This window comes from Notolabrus celidotus, chromosome 7 (assembly GCF_009762535.1).
Source record: "Notolabrus celidotus isolate fNotCel1 chromosome 7, fNotCel1.pri, whole genome shotgun sequence".
Lineage (NCBI taxonomy): Eukaryota > Metazoa > Chordata > Actinopteri > Labriformes > Labridae > Notolabrus > Notolabrus celidotus.
Window position 1 is genome coordinate 15,255,982 of NC_048278.1, and position 25,656 is coordinate 15,281,637.

At 38.5% G+C, this 25,656-nt stretch overlaps 2 protein-coding genes across 2 annotated transcripts; one reads left to right on the forward strand and one right to left on the reverse strand.

Moving 5' to 3' along the window:
• Positions 1 to 9,862: 9,862 nt before the first annotated feature.
• p2rx3b (purinergic receptor P2X, ligand-gated ion channel, 3b) lies at positions 9,863 to 21,251 on the forward strand. Its single transcript, XM_034687123.1, is given in 14 exon segments — positions 9,863 to 9,877; positions 9,879 to 9,951; positions 9,954 to 9,984; positions 11,852 to 11,987; positions 12,625 to 12,696; positions 13,480 to 13,549; positions 13,690 to 13,783; positions 14,810 to 14,887; positions 14,971 to 15,112; positions 16,714 to 16,850; positions 17,682 to 17,775; positions 18,275 to 18,340; positions 18,851 to 18,928; positions 20,817 to 21,251. Coding segments are annotated over 14 exon segments (1,212 nt in total). The 3' UTR covers positions 20,943 to 21,251.
• Positions 21,252 to 22,096: 845 nt separating this feature from the next.
• LOC117815260 (histone H2B 3-like) lies at positions 22,097 to 23,164 on the reverse strand. Its single transcript, XM_034686874.1, has one exon. The coding sequence runs from the start codon at positions 23,124 to 23,126 to the stop codon at positions 22,758 to 22,760; it is 369 nt and encodes a 122-aa protein (XP_034542765.1). The 5' UTR covers positions 23,127 to 23,164; the 3' UTR covers positions 22,097 to 22,757.
• Positions 23,165 to 25,656: the final 2,492 nt, after the last annotated feature.

Here is a 25,656-nt window from a genome sequence, read left to right on the forward strand (position 1 = left end):
AATAATTTTTTGAAATTATTATTGTGAGATTAAAGTCAGAATTCTGAGATAAAGTCAGAATTCTGAATTTTTTCAGAGAATTAATGCAAATAATAATACATTACTTCATTCTCGTAAACGCAAGCCACACTGTCTTCAGGTAACGCCAAATTCCATAGAAAATGTCGGAGAATTTTTCTGACTTTAACACTTACAAAATACTGTGCAAGCCTGTGGGATAATACATCACCGTTTTCATTCATTTGCATTTAAATTTTAAATTCGGCACTCAAAAAAACAGCCAATTTCATCGTGAAAATGGATTAAAGTAATGGTTCTGTAATCATTTCCGTGGCCCATACCGCCACTCTTCACTCCTTTTTTCACCTATCGAGTTGCTTCTCGGTGGACGGATGTATGTTACTAAAAAAATAACTATGCCGTTATAACAACTACAAAGTTATGCATCCTTGTAATTAATCTAGTAAAATAAAAATGCATATTCATCCAGTATTTACAACATTATGTCTAAAAATCAGTGATTGTAGATTCAAGATGAGCTATTGTACTTTCGAAACTAAATATAGACAAGTTTAAATTGAAATTTACGTAGATACTTACTGCCATACACTAAATTAAAAACCCCTCTGCCGGTATTTTGAACCTACCTTGTTTTGCACGCGTAAAAATCTGTTTAAATGTATTTGCTCTTCATTCAGTTTGTAGCAAAACGACTCAACCGAAACAACAGCAGCCTTATCTTCTTTTGTTACTTTTTTTTTTACAGTAGACTTTAGACCATTGATCCCGTTGCTGCCATCTGGTGCTTACTTTTAGCATTACAATGTCTATATATATTTTTAAACACTATTAAATAAATTGATATTGTACCGTATTGTACGCATACCACAATTATGCAGATACAACAAAAGCATCGATAGACAAGATAAAATAAAAACAATATAAAATATATGATACATTTAAAAAACAAGTTTAAACAATACTCAATACATACAAACAACAGCAAAAATGTGGTTGTTGCACAGTGTCCATATTGCTTTGGATAATTCGAGAATTATTCGTTTGAATTAATCACTAATTTAAAAAAAAAAAAACAGTTTTGTGGACAAATAACAGTTCTTGTGGCAGGGAAATAATAAATAAATACAAATGATACAGTTAATTACCGTCTTACGTAACAAGACTTTTTGCTTTTACGCAAAACTCCAGAGGAGACGTCCTCCAGAAAAGGCCATAGCAAAAAAGAGAAAGAAAAATAAAGTATTATGGAATACAATTGTATTACTCTTGAATCCTCCTTTTACTTTCGTGTGCAAATTTAATTATTTAGGAAATTTTACACATGCAGTCTGCAGTTTGATCTTTGCTTATCAGATAATCAAAAGCAGACATTTTCTTATTCTATATTTGGATTACATGGTCCCATTATGGTTCTGAACAAAGTGACACAAGTGAAATAATTTGGCATCAGTGCATGCCATCCTGAGGTTTACATTTCAAATTATGATTATAAAGATATTTGACTGAAAATAACAGAGGACCGAAGCGTTCCTAGCCCTCTCTCTTCTCTCGTTGGTCATAATTTAAAAATCAATACAAATCTCTTTGACCAGTTCTTTCTTGTATTTCCTTCACTATGTCTCCTGTACTCCATCCAGAGAGATCACTTACTGGGTAATCTAATCTAAGGTGTGTGTGTGTGTGTGTGTGTGTGTGTGTGTGTGTGTGTGTGTGTGTGTGTGTGTGTGTGTGTGTGTGTGTGTGTGTGGTATTTGAGTGTGTATTTGAGTGCAATAATAATAATAATATAATAATAATTGTATTTGTTGAGCACCTTTGAAAAACCAAGTTACAAAGTGCTTCACATGGGCAGCAAAATAAAACAGATCATAAAAAAACACAAGTCAAGATAAAGAAATAAAACATGTTTTAAAATACATAAAATTCCCCTAAAAGAACTCTAAAGGCAAAAATATATTTAAAATATATTTCTTAAGACGGTTAAAATAAAATCAAAGTCAGATCAAATTCAGATAAAATCCGGGAAGGCTCTGCGATAAAAGTATGTTTTCAGAAGGGATTTAAAGAGCTCAGCAGACCTGATCTCCTCAGGCAAACGCTCTGTCCCCTTTTGTTTTCATTTTAGTGTTTGGAATGCACAGTAAACCTCTGCCCGAGGATCTCAATGTATGTGTAGGCTCATAGGGTATTAAGAGGTCTGCTATATAGCTCGGAGCAAGACCATGCAGGGCTTTAAAAGTAATCAGTAAAATCTTACAATCAGTTCTAAAACATACAGGGAGCCAGTGCAAGGAAGCTAAAACCGGAGAGATGTGGTCGAATTTTTTGGTTCTGGTTAAAACCCTGGCAGCTGAGTTCCCAAGCTCTGGCAGGTCTGATCTTCTTGATATAGTTCGGGGCAAATCGTCGCAATGCCACATAAACCTTGAAGATAAGTCATCAGTAATGACATTCACGTTCCAGGAAGACTTTGTCGTCAGGAATTCATGCATTGCTTCCCATCATGCTTTGTGTTGAACTGTATATTGTTTTATGTATGACTTGAGGCCTGACACAATGTTATGGTCTGAGAGTCAGCAGTTACTTTATTAGAAATGATGATGCCCTGGGAGGACTCACTGAACAGTGAGGGTGGAAAAGTTAGGGTTTGTCTGGTAGCAAGCGGGATAGGGTTTCAAAGCATGATCTCATCACAGAGTAAACGGGAGTGCAATGGACAGAGTTTTTGAAAAACATAAGGAGACACAATAAAAGAAGTCATGAATTTGGACGCGGAGGAATAATTCCAGTTGGGGTCAAAACTTCTCACCTTATTACCAATTCAGTCCTTTACAATGTTACAATGTTACAATGTCATTTAGCAGACGCTTTTATCCAAAGCGACGTACATACGAGAACAAGAACAACACAAGCAAAGATCTAGACAAGAGGAAACAGATCAGTAAGAGTAACAGGTGCTTCAAGTCAATTTGGGTGCAGGTACTGCCAAGCAGTGTAAAGGCAATGCACAAAAATAAGTAAGGGAATTGTTTTTTTTTTTTTTTTTTTTTTTCCCAAAGAAGGAACATCTACAATGAAGCAACCAACCAATTTAAGACCTTCCATTATCAATCATCAACAATTAACATCACCACAATATTGACCAAAGTACCAAGTGCTGGGTCCCTCAAGAGCTGAACACCGATTCCCAGAGTAGAGCAGGACAGTGTGAGTCCAATCGTAGCTGAAGACATGATCTGCCACTGGGGACCAACAGTGGAGAACAGTCTAGCTAAGTGCATAGTCCTTCCGAAAGAGCTGGGTTTTTAGCTGTCTTTTGAAAGTAGAGAGGGACTTGCAGATCGAATGGAGTTGGCCAATTCATTCCACCATTTAGGGGCCTTTCTAAATATACATTGTTAAAGAGTGTAAATCATCTATTTTAAATCTCAGGAGAACGACAACTTGTAACTGTTGGTCCATCTTTTTTGGTAATGGGGCTTTTGGAACATACCCAGTGGAGTTAGCCAAAAGTGGACAACCACAGGTGTCTGGGGGTTCCACAATGCTCGTTCTTTATAATAACTTTACATCAACTTTACAAAGCCTGCTCTACAGCCACTTTTTATCATGCGTGTGCAAACAGTAGTCACACAAACCCTAACAGTACTGTTGAGTTAAGAGGCAACAGGGAAAAGGAGATTGGATACCGGTATACATCCAACCACTCAAACTGACTTAAAGCACAAAACATAGCGCCATCTAGCAACTATTTCAGCTGCTATGACCTACAGTCTATTACTGTGCCATCCAACTGCAGTACTGCATGTTTTGGACTCCACCAGACTTCATGACGTGTGTGTGTTTCAGTGTGTGTGTGTGTGTGTGTGTGTGTGTGTGTGTGTGTGTGTGTGTGTGTGTGGTGTGTGTGTGTGTGTGTGTGAAGGTACCTTCTCCATCTTCTCAAGTCGTCAGTCCCACTGGCGACACCCTGCAACATAAACAAGTCAGCTTCCTGTTATGATCAGTTCATTTTATGTGCTCTACACACATGTTCTAACATGCTCTTGTTCATGTCTTTGCTCACCTGTTTTTACTCTCTCCTCCTCTCTCTTGTTTCCTTCCCTCGTCCTTGCTTCCTCCCAACCCTATCCCCATACCCCCTTGTTTTTCATGCTTCTTTTGTTGCTCTCCAAAAACAGAGAAATAAATTATTTATGACATTTCACCACTTCCTGGTTCTCGCCCAATAGCTGTGCATTACTGCCTGCTCTTAAGTGACTGTGGTTTAATGGAGGCATTCAGAGAGTCTTGCTGGCATTAGACTGAAGGCAGCTGGGATTAGATTAGTATGAAACTTGGATCTCTTGGATCTGGTTTGTGGAGCGTGTTAGGGATGTGGAGGCTGATGGTAGCCTCTCATGCTGAATGATGCCTGATCCACTCACCTGCGGTCAACCTATGACATGATGGATGAAGCAGCTTGATCAATTAAGAGTCATTGTAAGATTGATCCTCTGATTAGTGAATACGAGTTCTGACGCACTGAGATGACACTAAGGTGAAGTAAATAATTCTGAAGTTACAAAGCATATTGTTGGGTATTTAGAGTTCCTGGAGGAACTTTTTGTTGGTGTTGAGTCTGGCTCACCTTGTACGAAGGGATTATTTTGCTGATTTTTTTACCTGCACATGTATGCAAGATGTGACGCAAATATTTCACTAACTTAAAGGCCCTGTGAGGAGTTTTCATGTTGTGTGGATTCTGGGGACCCCTTTAGAAATAACCTGATCACTAAAAAAATCTAATTCTCCTGTGTTGTCATGAAGAGGCAACAGTATGAGAGTGAGGATATTTCAAAGAGAGCACAGTTTATCAAGTCAAATTCCTTGTGTGTTCTAGCATACCTGGCCAAGAAAAGCTGATTCTGAATCTGATTCTGATTCTGATTCTGATTCTGATGCTGAAATTGGCCTGTGATATAAAAAAGGGTGCTTTAGGGAATTCACTCTCTTTTGAAGCAAGCATCACGAGGACACTCGAGAGACAGTATTGTGTGCTTTTTAGTATGCTTCTTTTTTTAGAGCCTTACAGCTTATACCCACATATCATTTAGTCTGTTGTGTCCTGTAGGGGCCATAATGTTGATTTTCTATCTTATTCGTTAACCATGATTATTTCCTTTTTTTATTGCTTACTTCATTTCCGGTTTGGGGTTCATGGGTGTGGTTTACCTTTTATCTACCTGTTCAGTTGGGGGTGGGGCACACACATAGAGGGTGAGTGGGGTTGAGTATTTTTTGTTGACCGCCACCGCCACCGCCACCGCCACGGCCACGGCCACCGTCATCGTCATTTTCATTGTTTGTTTCAAACTTTTTTGATATTGATTTATTTTGAGTGTTTGATAATAAATAGTAAACATACTTTGAACTTTGATTTTGATTTAATGGCAAGACACATCGCAAGCACAACCCCATTTAGTCTCTGCGGCACCTTACAAACTGAGCCGCTTCAGTGTCTATATGTCTAGATTTAATGGAGTTTCCCACTGCTTTTGGTCATTCTGCTAAGCTAGGCTAACTACATTCAGTTCTCCCTGGTCCTTCTCAGCTAATGCAGTCAAGATTTAAGCATCCATTGCAACATCAGAACATTGACCATATTAGATTAAATATTTGTTCTTAAATATGTCCTTGCTATGTCCATTAGCAGTAAAGCAGATGGGACTGAATGCTGACCTTGGTTGTGTGTTTTAATGTGTGTCTGCAAGCTCCATCTTCATGTTCTTTAGCTGCCAGTCTGGACTGGCGACCCTGGAACAACATGAAGGAGGAGCCTTTGTGTTGCACTCAGCTTTATGATAGTTTTGTGTTTTAAAACCTGTTTGAACTGCTTCTGGTGCAGCTCATTAAAACTGGACCCACTCCATTTTTTATGCCAAAGAAGTTCAACCTTGAATGTACAATTTGAATGTAGAAAGATTGATGATTTGGGATTCACTGATAGCAAAGTGTGACATAACACAGTCCAAGGTTTACAGGTTCCAAAGCAACATGAGTGATTGTTGTGCATACATAATGCTTTTGTTGTTTTCAAGGGCATAAACTGGAGGAACAAAACAACATTTGAATTAAGATATTTTAAAGCTTCTATAAGGAACTTTTTGTTTGTGTTGATTGTGGCACCTCCTGTAGACAAAAAGATACCTCTTTTAGCTTTGCTGATCTTGTCCTGCCTGTACATGGGTAAGTTGGATTTTCAGACAAAAGAGTTGTATCCTGCTTTCTTTCACCATGAATATTTACTGCGGAGAAAGCTAAAAAGGGTTTTTCTTCATCGAGCCTAAAAATTGCTTCATCTAACACTTCTCCCTCACAAGGTTATAGCCATTAAAAATCCTGATAAAGTTAGTGTCTCTTTTTGCTTATGGTCTTGTTTGCTTTTATACGTCATTAAAAAATGCCTCAATGTTAATGTCAGTTTGTTTCATAATCAGCTGAAGACTCCTCACAGGAGTTTTAAGGCATTTTTTAAATCAACTCTTCAATCAATGAATTTCCACAGAGGCAGAAAATAGTCATTAGGATTGTTGAAAAAATGAAGGATTTTGTCCTGATTAAATATTTCACAAAATACTTTCAATTTCCAACAAACTATTTAATTAAGAAGTGACTGAATGCTACTTTGACTGTTGTCCAACCTTAGATATCAAATGTGTTCTTTTACCTTGAAATATGACCTGCTGCCCTCCAGTTTTTGACAAGCCATTGCCATTTTATATGCCTCTTGTAAATGTAGCACAATTAAACTGGATTTCCTGATCCTGGAGCGCAAAACAGTGGATTACCAAATCTGGAACATTCTGATCCATATATAAACTTTGGAATGACCAGAAATCTTGGTCATAAGTGTCAATGTTGCTCCTGCAAAAAGGATAAGGGGAGGAGGAGGAGGATTAAGGAGTCACTTAGGGAAAAAGCCGGAGATAAAGAAGAGAGAGAAGAAGGAGGCATGAAGAAGGGGGAGACAGAGATGAAGACAAAGAGAGAGAGACATAGACAGAGACAGAGAGAGAGAAAGGTCTGCTTACTTGTTGACATTGTTATCATGCAACTATTTCAGCTGCTATGACCTACAGTCATATTACTGTGCCATCCAACTGCAGTACTGCATGTTTTGGACTCCACCAGACTTCATGACGTGTGTGTGTTTCAGTGTGTGTGTGTGTGTGTGTGTGTGTGTGTGTGTGTGTGTGTGAAAGGTACCTTCTCCATCTTCTCAAGTCGTCAGTCCCACTGGCGACACCCCTGCAACATAAACAAGTCAGCTTCCTGTTATGATCAGTTCATTTTATGTGCTCTACACACATGTTCTAAACATGCTCTTGTTCATGTCTTTGCTCACCTGTTTTTACTCTCTCCTCCTCTCTCTTGTTTCCTTCCCTCGTCCTTGCTTCCTCCCAACCCTATCCCCATACCCCCTTGTTTTTCATGCTTTCTTTTTGCTCTCCAAAACAGAGAAATAAATTATTTATGACATTTCACCACTTCCTGGTTCTCGCCCAATAGCTGTGCATTACTGCCTGCTCTTAAGTGACTGTGGTTTAATGGAGGCATTCAGAGAGTCTGCTGGCATTAGACTGAAGGCAGCTGGGATTAGATTAGTATGAAACTGGATCTCTTGGATCTGGTTTGTGGAGCGTGTTAGGATGTGGAGGCTGATGGTAGCCTCTCATGCTGAATGATGCCTGATCCACTCACTGCGGTCAACCTATGACATGATGGATGAAGCAGCTTGATCAATTTAAGAGTCAATGTAAGATTGATCCTCTGATTAGTGAATATGAGTTCTGACGCACTGAGATGACACTAAGGTGAAGTAAATAATTCTGAAGTTACAAAGCATATTGTTGGGTATTTAGAGTTCCTTGGAGGAACTTTTTGTTGGTGTTGAGTCTGGCTCCACCTTTGTACGAAGGGATTATTTTGCTGATTTTTTTCCTGCACATGTATGCAAGATGTGACTCAAATATTTCACTAACTTAAAGGCCCTGTGAGGAGTTTCATGTTGTGTGGATTCTGGGGACCCCTTTAGAAATAACCTGATCACTAAAAAAATCTAATTCTCCTGTGTTGGTCATGAACATAGACTGTAAAAAATATGGACGTAGGATCCGTGACGTCACCCATCTGTTTCTGAAGAGCTGTTTTGAGACCAATCGGCTGCGGCAGCCATATTGCTTCTGTCGAGCCAGTGTGACGTAAAGAGGCGGGCTTGAGCCTCCTAGCCAACAGCTGCAGTGTTCCTGCAGGCAGCTGTGCCTCTCATTGGAAGACTAGTATTCTCAATATCTTCTAAATTACCGAATTAGAAAAAAATTCACCCCCCTCACAGTGAGAGGACATCTAGAAATTAGCTATTCAGACTACACTCATCTTTTGTACCAGGCTGTAAACATGTTTATTAATGCTGCAAAGATCGTCTTTTCCCCATTCATGTGTATGTGACTTCCGGTACTTCCGGAGCCAGCCTCAAGCGGATCCTCGATGAACTGCAGCTTTTAACACTTCCGCATTGACTCATATTTTTAGACCGGAGGTTGCCGCTTGGTCATGAAGAGGCAACAGTATGAGAGTGAGGATATTTCAAAGAGAGCACAGTTTATCAAGTCAAATTCCTTGTGTGTTCTAGCATACCTGGCCAAGAAAGCTGATTCTGATTCTGAATCTGATTCTGATTCTGATTCTGATTCTGATTTGGATTCTGAAATTGGTCTGTGATATAAAAAAGGGTGCATTAGGGATTTGACTCTCTTTTGAAGCAAGCATCACAAGGACACTCGAGAGACCGCAGTATTGTGTGCTTTTTAGTATGCTTCTTTTTTTAGAGCCTTACAGCTTATACCCACATATCATTTAATCTGTTTTGTCTGTATGTCTAGATTTAATGGAGTTTCCCACTGCTTTTGGTCATTCTGCTAAGCTAGGCTAACTACATTCAGTTCTCCCTGGTCCTTCTCAGCTAATGCAGTCAAGATTTAAGCCATCCATCGCAACATCAGAACATTGACCATATTAAGATTAAATATTTTAACCTTAGATATCAAATGTGTTCTTTTACCTTGAAATATGACCTGCTGCCCTCCAGTTTTTGACAAGCCATTGCCATTTTATATGCCTCTTGTAAATGTAGCACAATTAAACTGGATTTCCTGATCCTGGAGAGCAAAAGAGTGGATTACCAAATCTGGACCATTCTGATCCATATATAAGCTTTGGAAAGACCAGAAATCTTGGTCATAAGTGTCAATGTTGCTCCTGGAAAAAGGATAAGGGGGAGGAGGGAGGAAGATTAAGGAGTCACTTAGGGAGAAACCGGAGATAAAGAAGAGAGAGAAGAAGGAGGCATGAAGAAGGGGGAGACCAGAGATGAAGACAAAAGAGAGAGAGAGACATAGACAGAGACAGAGACAGAGAGAGGGCTGCTTACTTGTTGACATGTTTATCATCATGACACATAAAGTCTGAAGTTTCTGGAAGAAAGCCTCAGATTAGGTTTAGACTCTCTGAAGCACAAGGAGGTTTTATTTGGACTTTTTTTCAGAGGAGAAGGACAGAGAGCTTCTGGATCTGGATTTTTCCCCTCAGTGTTGGACCTGAAATATTTTGATGTTTATTATGCAGATTGGAGACCATTTAAGTAGTAAAATCTTGATTATTTTTAGAGCTGACAGCTGCTTTACTTTACATTCAGTCTCAGCCTTCATCCGCTTACAAAGAATTTTTTTTAGTACATACAGAAAACCAAAAAATCTTTTTTTTTCTTCCTTTTTGTGTATTTACACACCCATATACGAGGATGTGGTCGTGTATTCACTGACTTCTTCACGTACGAAACCACAAAGTCAGTTGTTGTAAAGAGCTGGACCATCGGCATCATCAACCGTGTCTTCAGCTCCTCATCATCACCTACTTCATTGGGTGAGTGTTCTGAGTGTTTTAGGTGCTTATTTATGAATACAATTGTATTTAGTTTTACCTGGTGGAATTAACCAACTAGCATAGGTATTTTTAAAAATGATTTAATTGAATATATGAGGGGTTTAGTTTGGATCTGACATATGCTCTTTTATTGTGGCTTCAAATGTATATTACACTTTTTAGTTTCACTGTTATAACAACTAGTGTATTACAGAGTTAACTGTAGAAGCATGGACCATAGTTTCAGGTGATGACATTCATGGGTTTTCTTAACTGCCCATCTGTCCTGTCAACCTCAGTCCCAGTCACACCCCTAATTATGCAACTTTATGTAAAACTCTTGACCTATATAATCCACATGTTTAAGTGATAAAAAAAATCCATCCAGTACAGTCATTACCAAATAAAGAATCCGTTTATACAGTATAATTACAGTTTCATCAGTTATCAGTGTTACATAGATTTTTTTGCATGTCATGTCACACTGACGGCAAAAGGGATATCCTACGTACTGGATGCCAGGTGCTAAATAAATACTTTTGTCCACGAATTCCCCGCACAACCTTTAATCTCCATGTTTAACCATGATTATCTCCATTGTGCAGTGGGGCTACTAACAGGCAAGACAAGGCTAATATACAGGATCTACAATAAGCTAATAAAACAGACAGAAGAAAAGTGGATCACAGCCATACAATGGAGATTTGGCAGCCATTAGTATCGCCCTACTGGGTTCGGGTTACTGGTGTCCATAACTCTCAGTTGCTGTGTTTACCTAATTGGATGAGTTCCATCACAGGATTCATCACAACATTCATAACTGTTTTAAAAATTTTAAGTTCTCCTTTCATATATATATACTATATATATATATATATATATATATTATATATATATATTATATATAATATATATATATATATATATATATATATATATAGTATATATAGATATATCATTCAAATGATTGCATAAGTGAGCAGTACGTCACAGTCACTGATGAAAAAATGAAATGTGCAAATTAAATTCTTGGCAAACATGAGTGGGGTTAGATTTTTTTCACAAATGGGTGTGACTGAAGCAGATGACAACTCATGCCATTAGGTAAAACAATAATCTCTTGATTACAGAAACCAGCTAGGGACATATGATTAGGGCAATAACACTTTCGCATGTTTCTCTACATGCCTCTGTTTGTAAACACCCTTGAGGTGACCCAACTTATCTGACAGAGTCCTGACATTTGTGTTAAGTGGGCTGGTTTTATCATGTTACTTTCTACTTCTTTTATGGCTACCAAATACAACTGGAACTTAATTGTCAAACAAAATTCATTGTATCTTAATGTTAACACTGCTACTTCTGTTGTCCACTGTAGAAATTGATTTCATAGTAGAAACCTGACTGCAAGTGGTAAGTATGAAGGTGTATATAACTGTCAGGTATGCTTTGGGTTTGGTGTTACTTTTTGTAATACTTATATCATGACATTTTATTAGTGCCAAAATTATAATTTACCCAGTGTCTTTAAGCCTTTTTTTCTGACATTGGTAGGGATTCAGTTAGTGTCTCTTGTCGGGGCACTCAGTTTGGACACTCATTGGTCAGGTGGTGTGTCCTGATTGCCCCTGATTTGGAGCAGGTGTGGAAACAATCTCGATCACACCTACCTACCTACCTATGTATATATGTATATATACAGGAAACCTCTCTCCTCCCTCTCTCTCTCTCTCCCTCACTCTCGGTCTCTCCTCTCTCTCCTCTCTCTCTCTCTCTCTCTCTTCTCCTCTCTCTCTCTCTCTGTGTTTGTGTGTGTGTGTGTGTGTGTGTGTGTGTGTGTGTGTGTGTGTGTGTGTGTGTCTTTCAGTTGGGTGTTTGTCTTTGAGAAGGCATATCAGGTGAGAGACACTTCAATTGAATCTTCAGTGATGACAAAGGTCAAAGGTTTTGGAGTCTACAACAACAAAGTAATGGATGTTGCAGACTACGTCACGCCTACGCAGGTGAGGACAGATACAGCTTTTTGGTGGGTGGGGAGTGGGGGGTCAGGGGGTGAGTGAGAGGAAATCTAGTGGGGAGGGGTAGTGTCAAATGTCAAAATGGTGTGATTTGCTTCAGATTTCGGAAATATATATACCATTCTGTCTTCCTGGCTTTAAAGTTTAATGTAGGGTCCAAATAGACCCACATACTTGAACTAGTCTTAACTTGTTTTCACCTATTTTTTTTGTAATTAACATACATAATATAGGGCCAGTGTCCACTAATGGCATATTTTGTGCTGGTCGCTCCCACAAACTCAATATCCGTTGGTTTCTCAAAGGCGTTAAATGTTGCTGGGTTAAAAAAGTTGTCCTGCAGTACTTCTGCTTCCCTAAGTAGTGACCTTTAAGTCTGTTTTCAGATGCTCTGTACGCTTTATATTTTCTTTTAATAAATGAAATACATCGAAAAAATTATTGTGGTTAGTTAGTTAGTGGTTGTGTATCTAAAACAGGCGCTGTCAGAATAAAAACCACAGTCAGTGGACTCAGACCCTTAGCATGAGTCTTTTCAGTTTCTAGAATTGATGATGCCTTTTGTACCTCGAGATACCTGCATCATCTGCATACAAGTGAATATTGGTATGTTTCTCTACAGGGAGCTTCAGTCTTCTGCATCATCACGAAAATGATCACTACAGAGAACCAGATCCAAGGATACTGTCCTGAGGTCAGCCGTTGTTACATTAATGCAATGTTATCATTAATGGTGCTTCACAATCATAAATACTACTACAATTTCAAAAAGTGTAGAGTGTGGAGTTTTTTTCTGGACACCAATGGAAAGCGGGCTTTCTCTGTTAATAGAGACAGCAGATGTCTTTTCATTGAGAGGTTTAGTCGAACAGTTTAGATTATTCTTCTTGGCTGTTGTAACCATTTCTAGTCTTACCCTTTTGCATTTTACAGTGAACCTCTTATCTCTTTGTTGATAGAGTCCCATTCATGGGGAGTATGGTTTATTTTTCAGCAAAAATATCATCCTTATGTCTTTCAAAGGACAAATGTATCACTCATTGAGAAAAGCGAAAGAGTTTATTTTTTCAGCATGCAGCTAATCACTTCATCTGACACCTACCTGGTGGCATCATTCGTCTTTTGTAACTCATTCAACAGCATCAATATCAATTACAGGCTGTTTCTTAACCAGTTCGAAACTGCTCTCAAGAGATATTGAGATAAATATACAGGATATGATGACTTCTTATATTATAATTTAAGGTCAGCATTAACAAAATGACCTGTTGTAGAAATTGTGATCATTGCAAAGGGAACCAAAAACTGCAGAACTTTAATACAGCAAAACATCAGAGCTCAATTTGAACATATTACTCGACAGGATTTTTATCTTTGGCTTTTTTATTAATTTATTGAATTCCTGTAGAGTGCTGTTGTCAGTGTCAAAATACTTGGAGCCTTAAATAGTGTGCTTGTGATTGTGTATATTTCCCAGAGTGATAAAAAGTACATCTGTACCCAGGACAGCAATTGCACAAAGTTCATCAACAAGCCGGGAGATTATGGTGAGACCTTTGTTTTCAACATACTTTCTTGTTTCACAGCATCACTCAAATGTACCAGTATTAACTGGTTTATTTATGAGCCTGAGATTTATACATAATACCTCTCCAGTATGCATAAAAGTGTTTCTTTCTCTGCACAGGAATTCCTACAGGGAAGTGTGTACCGTTCAACACCACCGCCATGATGTGCGAGGTAAAAGGATGGTGTCCTGCTGAGATAGATACCATAAAAACGTAAGATGATGCTCTACATGAGGTGATGAAGATGATTTTCACAGCTGTTGTAATAATGAAGGATATTGACTTGATACACTGAGAGAAACGGAGTTATGATTCACTGTTCAGTTGAGACACTTTGCTGTGTCAGGATTGAGCACATTTTTAGGCTTACCCTGATATATTTCAACTAGAGTCCTGTATTTAGAGATCTTATTAAAATGTTTTGATATGGCTGCAGTAGATTATTTTTGGCAGTGGCTGTGAAACAGGCTTTATTATTGTAGTTATTTGGTTAAAATATTCAGACTACTGTTCTTGTTTCTTTTAGGTTTGGGCTGTTATTCTATGCATCTTGGTAGGGAGAGGGGTTGCCCTTACAAAACTGCTGACAGTGTTGTCGATTTTCCCGATGGTTAATCAACTTATTATTTAAATAACACAAAGACAGGATCAACTTGCAGCCTTTGCGGGTTTATTGAAGATACAGCATACAGCTCACATTTCTGATAATCCCGGACAGACAGACAGACAGACCCAAAACCCAAGAATCCCCCAAAGAAATCTTTTCCTCTGCTTTTATGGCCTCCCAGCGACGTCAATGTTCTATGTTTATCCTACTAGTTACTATGGCAACATGGAGGTCTTGCTTAATACTTAGCTCCTTTCTCGCCTAAATTATAGCCTAATTTATACTTCTTCGTTTAAGCACCGTACATGTTCACTTCTTGCACATGCAGTGCTGTAACACAATGTGAAGTCAAACGTTGGGACACCAATTACACTGTTGGGGGAGATCAATATAAAAGTATGGATAGCACCAGAGCTTCATCACTGCACTGTTGCGGACTCAGTGTGCTGTGTAAATATTGTATTATTTTACACAGTAAACTGTACAAAACAATTAGAAAGGTGGGGTTGGTTTTGGGAGGTTCGTGAAAACTGAAAGAAAGTTGTGCATCAAATAAACTGCTATACTAAGCTGTACTGTTTATTTTTGTTCTGAATGACTAACTGTCCTTTCTCAATTTTTCTCACTTGCAGCACACCAATGATGGAGGTGGAGAATTTCACCATTTTCATTAAGAATAGCATCCGCTTCCCGACTTTCAACTACACCAAGTATGGCTGTTCTGATTTCAGACCTAATGATAATTGCACTTCAAATATCATATTAATTTAAGGATATGTCTATCTTTGTGCAGAGGGAACTTCCTTCCAACCATCACTAGTGAATACATTAAGAAATGCAAGTTTGACGAGGTAAACAACACGTACTGTCCCATCTTCAGAGTCGGAGACGTGGTCAAATATGCACAGCAGAACTTCACAAAGCTGGCAGACAAGGTAAAGTCAGGACATTTTCAAAAGGTGTCTGGGTCATGTTTTACTTGTTTTTCCTTGGATTTTCACCAAAAAGAAGATGTGAGACTTGTATGTATTGTATGGTAATTCCTCACAATAGAATAGAATAGAATAGAATAGAATAGAATAGAATATCTTTGTTGTCATTGTCACAAGTACAGCGAAATTAAGTTCAGTCTTGTTTCAGTGCAAAAATGATATTAAAAAAATGGGAAGAAAACACAGAAACCCACAAGACAGACAAACTCACACATATATCTACATTTGACATTCATTGCACAATTCCCTTAGGCAAGATATAGATATCACAGTACTGAATTTATGTTTTAGCAGCGTTCAGTGCAGTGATGGCTGTGGGGTAGGAAAATGTTTTTCAGTCTATTTGTCCTACTGTTTCATGCACCTGTACCTCCTGCCTGATGGCAGCAGTTCAGAAAATTGTGACCAGGGTGTGATGAGTCTTACATCATGTCCTAAGAGGGTTAATTCTCCACATTTGTCGGACTCAATCCGGCAAGTTCTCATGAAATTTCAATTAGTTAGATAACTTTCCAAAATGGGGATTAAATCATAAGAGTTTTGTTAGAATCGAGGTGCTTCTCTCATCTTGGTAACTCGGTACGGCGGTCATGAAACTCAGACATGTCAGTCCGTTTCTCAGACGATATAGTAAAATAAACCAAGTTGAATATTATCAAGAGTTTTTAGTCTTAAATTACGAAGATAGCAACTTAATTGTGTTACAAGGGATGTGCAAAACGTTAGTCAGAATTACTACAAAGTAAGGGAAATCATAGAACCAGGGTTTAATGAGTGAAAATAAAGAAACAGAAGAGCTGCGTGATGCCCAATCTGGAAGTGTGACAGCCAATGAGAAAGCCCAACACATCAGATGAAAGGAGGCTGTACTGTCACAGCTACATCAGAACCAGGTGTACCTCATCACCTAAACGACGACCCCAGATCTGTAGATAGAGAACAAGCAGCAACACGGAACACCTAATGGTGTGGAGGGGTTTTCAGAAAGGTTTTAAGCATTGTCAACAGCCAATGGGAGGGCTTTATACAACTGCAAACAGGAAGCAATAACCCTGGAAGATAATGTAGAGTTACTGTCCTCATGTCCTGATATGAATATGATGTTGGACTCTAATTTCTCTACGGGTTATGAAGTTAGTATAACTGGTAAGCTCAGGTGAAACCATGAAAGTCTCGAGAATCGGGGGGAACCACATGTCTCTCTAGAAGGCAGTTTTTAATGCTAAATCAGCTAACGCCATGGTCCCAACCAACAGAAATAATCCAAACTCAAGAACACAAGTGGAACAAGAAAGAAAGAAGCAATATTCTAAGTATAATAATTATTTATAATTTCAGACTAAAAGTGTGCCAGTTTATTTTTACTAAAAATATCGTCAGTCTTCTGACAAATGGTAGGCACTACTTAGGTCTCTGGGTCATGCTCCTGAATCATCGTGTTTGGGACTAGTTAATAAGCAAGATACTGTTTGTATTGTGGTATGAAAATATCACACCATCATCTGCATTGCTATTGACCTCTCTCATTTTCAAAACTCTGTCAGGGAGGAGTGATTGGAATAAAGATTGGCTGGATATGTGATTTGGACAAGTCAGACGACAAGTGTAAACCCTCCTACTCATTCACCCGACTTGATGCCATGTCTCAGCACAACGCTGTCTCAACTGGCTACAACTTCAGGTATGTACCTTGGCTAATTTCTTCCACCTAGATAACTCAAAGGAGAATCTTAACCAAATGTATTACAGCTCCGTGGCTTCAAGATAGGAGCGTGTCCAGACTTTCCTGGCTTCGGTGGCCAAGTTGGAGCACTGACAGAAATCTCTAACCAAATCTAATTTCACCTTTTGTTATTATTTTTTAGATGTTAAACTCCTGTATTTTTTGTTTAACTCAAAAGGTGACACAACAGAGTGGCAACATATGAAGACAAATCTATAAAGCTTAATACTTTAAGAACTCGAAAAGATGTCTGTTCAAAGTCCCAAACTTTAAGTCACATAAAGTACTGTTAAAGTTATAATTTTTCATGGACTGATTCTCACCACTAACAACAGTAAAATGTGCTAAATTTAAATGCAAATAATTATAGCAGCATGTTACAGCACAGACCAAATGGTTGATTTTAAGTATTTTTTAAAAGTATCCTTCTTTTTAGAACATTTACCAGTGTAGTGGTCTGATTCAATTATTTTGCAGACTTCGATCAGGATTACATACCTCAAAGGATTTCATTTTAGCTGCTACAGAGCATTTTGAGACCACTAGCTGAAGCCATCTCCTGGAGCAATTAAAAACACCCAGTAGTAAATAAGACCCCAAAAAATATTCAACTTAGACCATGGTTTCAACAGCCAAATTAAAAGGTGCTATTATATGCTTTCATTTTAGACATTTATATGCTCTTTATATTTATGATTCTTTCCTTAAAAAGTATTATCTTTTGCCTGTGATCCGTATGCTCAAAAGTTTTCTTTAGAAGAAGATCTTTTTAATTTCTTGTGTGTCCAGGTTTGCCAAATACTATAAAATGGAGAATGGGACGGACTACAGAACTCTGGTAAAAGCCCATGCCATAAGGTTTGATGTCCTGGTCAATGGAAATGTGAGTATGCATTGATGTGTGGGGTTGTACCGGCCCTCATGACCAATCACTATTACAAAGCATTAATCTGGTCCATTCATGAATAATCAATAAGCTATTGGTGTACCAAGACCCATTAAGTCAAGCATGTGTACTTGCAAAAATCAATACACCATTAATAATGGCAAAAGGTTATTTTGATAGCTGTTAATGGTGCTAGTTGCATACACCACACAACTTCTATATATTTTTAACCATGGTAATTACAGTTATTGATTTTAGCATCATCAGAGATCTTAGAATAATAATGAATACATTTCATGCAACTTGAATTGTTGGCCCTTGTTGGATCATCTATCTAACGATGGACTTTGGGACCACAGTGATGCTGCAGATAAAGTAGTTTTATCAATGAAAGTTAAATAACAGGTACATTTCAGGGTTACGGTCTCTCTGTGTACAGTTTTTGTATGTTGCCATTGTTTAAGACCTGTTGATAAAACAAATTTTCCTCTCATAGGCAGGGAAGTTCAACATGATTCCTACTCTCATCAACATGGTTGCAGCCTTCACATCCGTAGGAGTGGTGAGGACTTAAGGCTGATTTATACTTCTGCATCGCCCCTACGCAGCAGGGGCTGATGCGGACATGAGCACCACATACTTGTGCGTTGATGTGTTCGTGTCGAGCAGCAATACTGCACCAGACTGCATTTACAAAAACTGTGATGTAACTCCCACAAGGGAATTTTTATTCTACAGCTGTCTTTTTCGGTTAGTTTGTGCATGTTCTTTTGTGTTAAATTATTGCTTTTTTTAGTTTCAAAGTAGCCATTTAAACACCAAAGTTACACAACTAATTTAGGCAGTAGTTGAAAAGCAACTCCTGTGTATTGTGAGTTGAAATGATTGATTTTGTTGATGGATACAGGTGTATTTGGAGAAAGTGATGTAATGCCTTTTTCCGTTTCAAAGAATGGTATGATTAGAAAAACAAGTAAACCTTCCATCTAAACTAACCAATCTTAATATGTAGAGATTTCTGTTACCAAAAGAAGAATAACTAAAATAGTTTTTTTTTTTGTTATTTTTAAAGGGTACAGTGCTGTGTGACATCATACTGCTAAACTTCCTGAAGGGAGCTGAGCAGTACAAGGCGAAGAAATTCGAAGAGGTAAAATATCTAGTTAATAAGAAAATGGATGACAATTTAATTGATGTTAAAAGATTTAAGGAATTTAAATAACGGCAAAAATTGAGTAAGAAGCAAACTAAACAGCAGTGATATCACTTGATGGTTTTTGGACTACCAATTTGAAGCCTTGAGATAACTCTGCTGCCATAGTAATCCTCTTTTGAAGCCAGAAATTACAATACTTGTATAGAAGGGTGAAGCTGAGATGAAGTGAGGTGCCTGCAATGCCAAATTATGAGCTCACACTATTATCAGCCTTTCATTCAATGTAACTGTTTTTGGAATGCATATTTTGGCTAGCAAAAACAAATGAACAATATTTGACCTGACTCCCAAGTTTCAGTGAAATTTAACATTAAACAAGACAAGTGTTCAGGTGGGTATGGTAGCGATCAAGCACAGGTAAGCCTTAAGACAAACTCTGTAATGTGTTCTCTTCTTCTGTTAATGAGACCATGATAGACCCAATTAACTTAATAACATAATGCTGTATTTAGGATGACTTGACCTAGAGATGTAATTAAATAAATCAAGCAAGAAGGAATCACATTTTCTCATAGGCTCAGTCAGACCAGTTGGATTGCCCCCTGCTGTTCATTAGAAGGAATGGAAATGTACGGCTGTTCTGCATAATCTTCGGTTGTCAGACCACAAGGATATGTCTCTATCCTTTGCCCATTCTGTGGTAGCAGACCAGAATACAATGGAGTAAAAGAGGCTGAAGGGCTCTGTAAATTTCAGCGCCTTAGGTTATGTGAGGATGCGGATGTGAGGGGGACACTGCAGAGGATCAACCCCCGAAAAATCAGCAGGCCCGAATAACCTTCCAGGACGGGTTCTGAGAGACTGTGCTCTGGAGCTCACAGGGTTGTTGATGGACATCTTTAACATCTCTCTCTCCCAAGCTGTGGTGCATGTTTGTCTCAAGACGTCCACTATTTCTCGAGTGCCCAAAACCTCAGCTGCGTAAAGCATGAATGACCATCGTCCGGTGGCCCTCACCCCGATAGTCCTGACTCTACCCACTGAGCCACAGCCGCCGCCACAGACTTCCGAGCAGCGAAGGGGGCTGATTTTTTAGAATAATCCCTCCTAATTTAAATAAATAATAAGACCCAACACCATTTGCTATGTACGTTAAGTTACATAAGTCCAGAGAGAGTAGATCAAACATAACTGGCTGCATATAAAATTTAAATGTTTTAAGCGTTCCCTGTATGTTTTGTTGATTGTTACTGTTCTGAGGTTTTTTTGGTTTGTTTTTTTTAACTCTTTAAAACACTTTGAATTGCTCTGGTATGAATGGGGCTTTATAAATAAACTTGCCTTACCTTGCTCAAAAAACTACCCACAGCAGCCTCCCTTCCCTGGAGGACAGCAGGTGCAGAGGCAGGGTGTCACATATTGTGGAGGACCCCTCCTATCCAACACATGTTCTGTTCACCCCCTTCCCCTCAGACAGAAGGCTGTGTAGCCTCAAAGCTAGTAGGGCAAGGCTAAAGTGTAGCTTCTTCCCAGAAGCTGAGACTTGTGAACTCTCTACCTTAGTCTGTCCACTGCACTTTTCTTCTTTTATTTTAATATGCTGGTTTTTACCTCTTTTTTGTTAATTTACCGAAGGCATTTAGGTTATGTATTTATTTATAGGGACACTTTTAGCTTGTTTTGTACACCGCTGGACCTGAGTAACATTTTCCGCTCCTTCATGTTTTTAACACGATTTAATGACATTAAAGTGAACCTCTTTGAACCCCCACCCCCATGATATAATTCAATTTGTTTTATTTTATTTTTAGTCTTGATATTAAATTGAATGTGTGTGATAATATTACTTTTAACATTTTTCCCTCCATCTCCCTTTCTGCAGGTGTCTGACAGCCCGCTTCATTCTGCTGGGAATGGGTTGTACCGCTCACAGCTATCCCTCAGACACAATGAGACTATCATGAGGTCCAGTGACTCAGGAGCATTTTCTATTGAACAGTATACCTGAGGCATTAGAGGTCTCTATTAGAATATCAAAGTTCAATAATTTCCCATTAAATATTGAATTGTTGCTATCTTACTTAAAAATGAATAATAAGAGGGAAAAAAATAGAAAAAAATAGAAAAAGCATGAGTGTCTTTGCATGGTAGTGAAATATGCTGGTGAAGGATGTTCCAAGCACTAGAAAAAAAAATGTTGGTTTTAAGTTTCAACTGAACTTGAAAATATTGTGTTATCTTGTGTTATCTACTTGTTTTTCAACTAAACTACTATAATGAAAACCTGGAAGATAATAAAGAATTTATCACATTGGTATATACCTCTTTTTTTGCACTTGGAATGGATCATTTATCAACATACTGCTCAGAATGACATTTAATGTGGTATTTTATGTTTTCAAACCTCTGCCTGCACATACTTTTTGCATACTTTGGGATTTCAATCATTTACAAGTAGACATTAATGTTTTACCAAGTAGTAGTGTTTCAGATTGCAGCCAGGAGGCAGGCTATTATGGCCACAACGTAATCCCTGGCAAATGGGCCCGGTACAGTATGTCCACCAATAGATGATTCAATTTTTTTTTTATCTGGTAAAGATGGACACAAACTAGTATCTGAAATGAACACCGAATTAGGTAAAGTTAACACCTGGTTTAAAGCAAACAGGTTATCAATTAATATCAACAAAAGCGTATACATGATGTTTACACCCAGAAACCTTCAAGCTAATAACAATTTTCCTGGTATACATATCACCAATAATTTATTAGAGGGAGTTAAAGTTACAACATTTCTAGGAGTTCTCATTGATGAGAAGCTCACCTGGAAAATTTAAATAGATCACATTACCAGTAAAATTTGCAAGGAATATTCGAGTCATCTGAAGAATCAGACAGTTGTTACCCAGAAAAATCCTTCTTAATTTGTATTACACTATGATTTACCCTTATATATCTTACTGCAACATTGTTTGGGCTAGCACCTTTAAAAGTCACCTGAATGATATTTGGTCTCTGCAGAAACATTTTATCAAATTTTCCAACAGATTCAGTAGTTCTACTCCCATTTTTCAATCTTTACAGATCCTCCCCATCTTTGATCTTCACCATCTGCAAATAGATATTTTTGTCTTTCAATACATTCACAACTTACTCCCAGCAAGCTTTCAGAATTTATTTCAGTTTAACTCACAGATCCATCTTTACCAAACAAGGTCTGCAAACAAACTCCATCCAGCTTTATTTGAGACAACCTTCTCTCAGTTTTCCATCAGATACAGAGGCCCTCACATTTGGAACAGTTAACCCGGTCATATAACAAGTAACCCCTGGTGGGGGGGCTCAGATTGACACATAATCATGGCTCAAGTCATTTTATTTTATAATTTCTATTATTTAGAATTCTGAATCAAAATAGTACTAAGCAGAAACAATTGGCAAAATATTGGTGTTCTTTAAGGATGGATCGCTAGTAATCATTTACGATGTATATTAATGATGAATACAAATTATTACACATGAACAATAGAAAACATGAAAAATGATGCTTTATCAATGATGATCCAATATATGTCAAACTTTCTACTAGTGCTTACCTCCTCTAGTAAAAAACTAATTAAATATAATATAGTGTGCACATATTAATCATATAAACCCAAATGAAACTCATTCCTGCGGTTTCTGAATTTACAGTCCAATATGAAACTATGCATATAGTTTGCAACATTCAACATGTGCGTGACGCCACAAGTAAAAATAATACTTTAGTTGAAGTGGGTGGCTCTTAAAAGAGCCGTTGGGTTGGTTTACAGTAAAGCAGTCTACTTGGAGCTGGTATACTTGGTCACAGCCTTTGTGCCTTCGGACACGGCGTGCTTGGCCAGCTCACCGGGCAGGAGGAGACGGACGGCGGTCTGAATCTCCCTGGAGGTGATGGTGGAACGCTTGTTGTAGTGAGCCAGACGAGAGGCCTCACCGGCAATGCGCTCAAAGATGTCACTCACGAAGGAGTTCATGATACCCATAGCCTTAGAGGAAATACCAGTATCAGGATGGACCTGCTTCAGGACCTTGTAGACATAGATGGCGTAGCTCTCCTTCCTGGTCTTTCTCCTCTTCTTGCCAGTCTTGGTGGCCTTAGACACGGCTTTCTTGGAACCCTTCTTGGGCGCTTTCACTGGATCAGGCATCGTTATGAGTCAGGGGTACTCAGATAGATGTATTGCTTTGAGGGTTGTGGTGCTGAATTTGTATGTTCTCCATGCAAATAATGCTGTGCTGTTGCTCATGCAGGATTGGCCGAAATGTGCACGGCACACTCAATGTCCACTGACTACAGGGGGAATTCCAACCATAGTCTGCCAGTATCGACCATACAGTCCATAAAGTGAGACCACGTAGAAGAGCTGTGTGCAAAGACTCAATCAAATCAGTCATCAAACATTACCAGAGAGGACTTACTCATTGATATTCAGCACAGTCTGCTTAGACAGGGGTGGTATTGATGTTTAGTTTTGTTTGCTGCCAGCACATGAGGGGGTGAAAGGAAATTCGGATGCTGACAAACTAGCAAAAGAGGCCTAGTGGAAGATCATAACAGTCTGAATTTCTTTTTGAATAGGAGAAGGAAAAGCAGCAATTAGAAGAAAGGAATGGAAATATGGTAAAGGTGGGAAGAAGACCAGAAAGAAAGGTGCTTCGAATTCAAAAATCAGTAATGATAAAGAAATATAAGGAAAAGAAGAGACGGGAGGAAATCATCACAATGAGACTCCAGGTGGGTCACAGGAGTTAAATGACACAATGTTGGGGAAAATAACACTTCCTGATTGGACAGAACTCAACGTCATTTTCTGTTTCTATTACTACTCAGCTGAGTCCCTTCATGTTATTACTTTGACATTAGTGCTTTTACAATAATCAGGGGTTAAATCAGTCTGGGGCTCAACCCCACACATACAGGCTATGCCATTACATACAACAGGGTACTTATTTATTTATTTTGAGGTAGCAGTTTTTAATGCTTGCTAAAGGTAGTGATCTGGTTATTAACTGTGAAACGTGTGACTTATGTCATGGATGGACTCCACAATACAATTGTAAGGGCTTCCCTCTCTATCAAGCTCATCATATCTGTGGATACAATTTTGGGCTGTCCAGATGAGAGTGCTCTGAGTGCAGCTCGAATCAGCTGATTGTAGATGATGGTTCCTCCCAGCCACAATAAAACACAACTCTGGAGAAAATTGCACTGAGATGGCTTGAGATTTAGTTAAAATCTGACATCATAATGATTGCACAGAATGTGTGGCTGGTGTGTTATTCTGAACTAACCCATAGGTAGTTCTCTGTGATATAGATACAAAGGTTCCCCAGATTGGAAGCTGGTCTTTATTCCGTTGTAAATTACCTATGATCCCCACAATAGGAAGGTGCTGGGGTGCAAATAAAAGTTTGACTAGAACCGAGAGAGAACTAGGGGATAAGAGCAATAAGACATAAGAGAAGTCACTCTTTATTGTCTTAATTAGCACCAGACTGACTGGTAGAATTTGGAAGTATGTAACATGTTAGACAGTGTATGAATCACAGTGAATTTTCAAGTTCATTTATTTTTGTCAAATCATTTTTTAAGTCAGTTCAATGCAAAGAAAAGTCATCATTCCCCCCTGCGCAAGCCAGGAGGGATTAATACCATCACATGTAAGTCATATTGTGTAGTAATGATCGGGGGGGAGTGAGTGTCAGATAGGCCTCAGAGTAATAATAATAAATAATAAATTTTATTTATACCTTTCAAAACTGTCAGGAGTTCCAACCAGTGATCTCCAGTAGAGGGTGACACAGGAGTGGATTTTCACTCCTGTCCCATCCCACCTGCACAGAAAAAAACCTTGTCCCATCCCAATCCCGGGCCAGAGTGAAAAAAAATCCCAGTCCCATCCCACTCCTGGTAAGTGACTCCCATTCAGAAAGACTCCCACTCCTGTACCGCTCCCATTTTTTTTTCTTCTTTTAGTTTTTAGGCAATACATTGAATTTGATTTGATCTTCTCCCCATTCTATTTAGATTACTTTGTGTTCTGCAGTTTTATTTCAGTACGATTTGCAACTTCCCTGCCAGTTTAGTGAGCTTAATAGATAGGTCATTAACTCTGACTTTGCGTTGCAAATCAATTTTTACCATATCGGTTTCTCAGTTGGTGTTTGCTTCGGTGGAAAGCAGCAGCCGGAAGCAATGCTGGCTTCTGGGCCATGCAGTTCTTTTGACTTGTGTTACAGTGTAGGCTTATTGAAAGAAAACTACAAAATGGTGGTGCCTGTCCTGTCCTGTTTTTTTTTTTTTTTGTTGTTGTTTTATTTTTTTGTCCTATTGGTTGGTTCCCGCTCCCGTGACCTGCGGGATTCCCTGAAAAAATGTCAGCCTCTAATCTCCAGTCGGGACCTGCCCCTGTTTGAGCCTGACCAGGCATTAGATAAAAACAACCAAAACTACTCAGGGAGAACGCTCATAGGGTAAGCCTTGTCTTTTTTCTTTTTACAGAGTAAAAACTATGTTTCCTTCCTTTATGAGGATTTCTATAGGGTAGAACTTCCATGCTCTTTTTGTGAGGGATTTGTGAGTAATTATTATCTACTACAGATCCATTGTTTTATTTACATGAAATTAAAACTTAACTAAGACACTTCCCATTGTTTTAATTCCAAGGAGTGAATAAA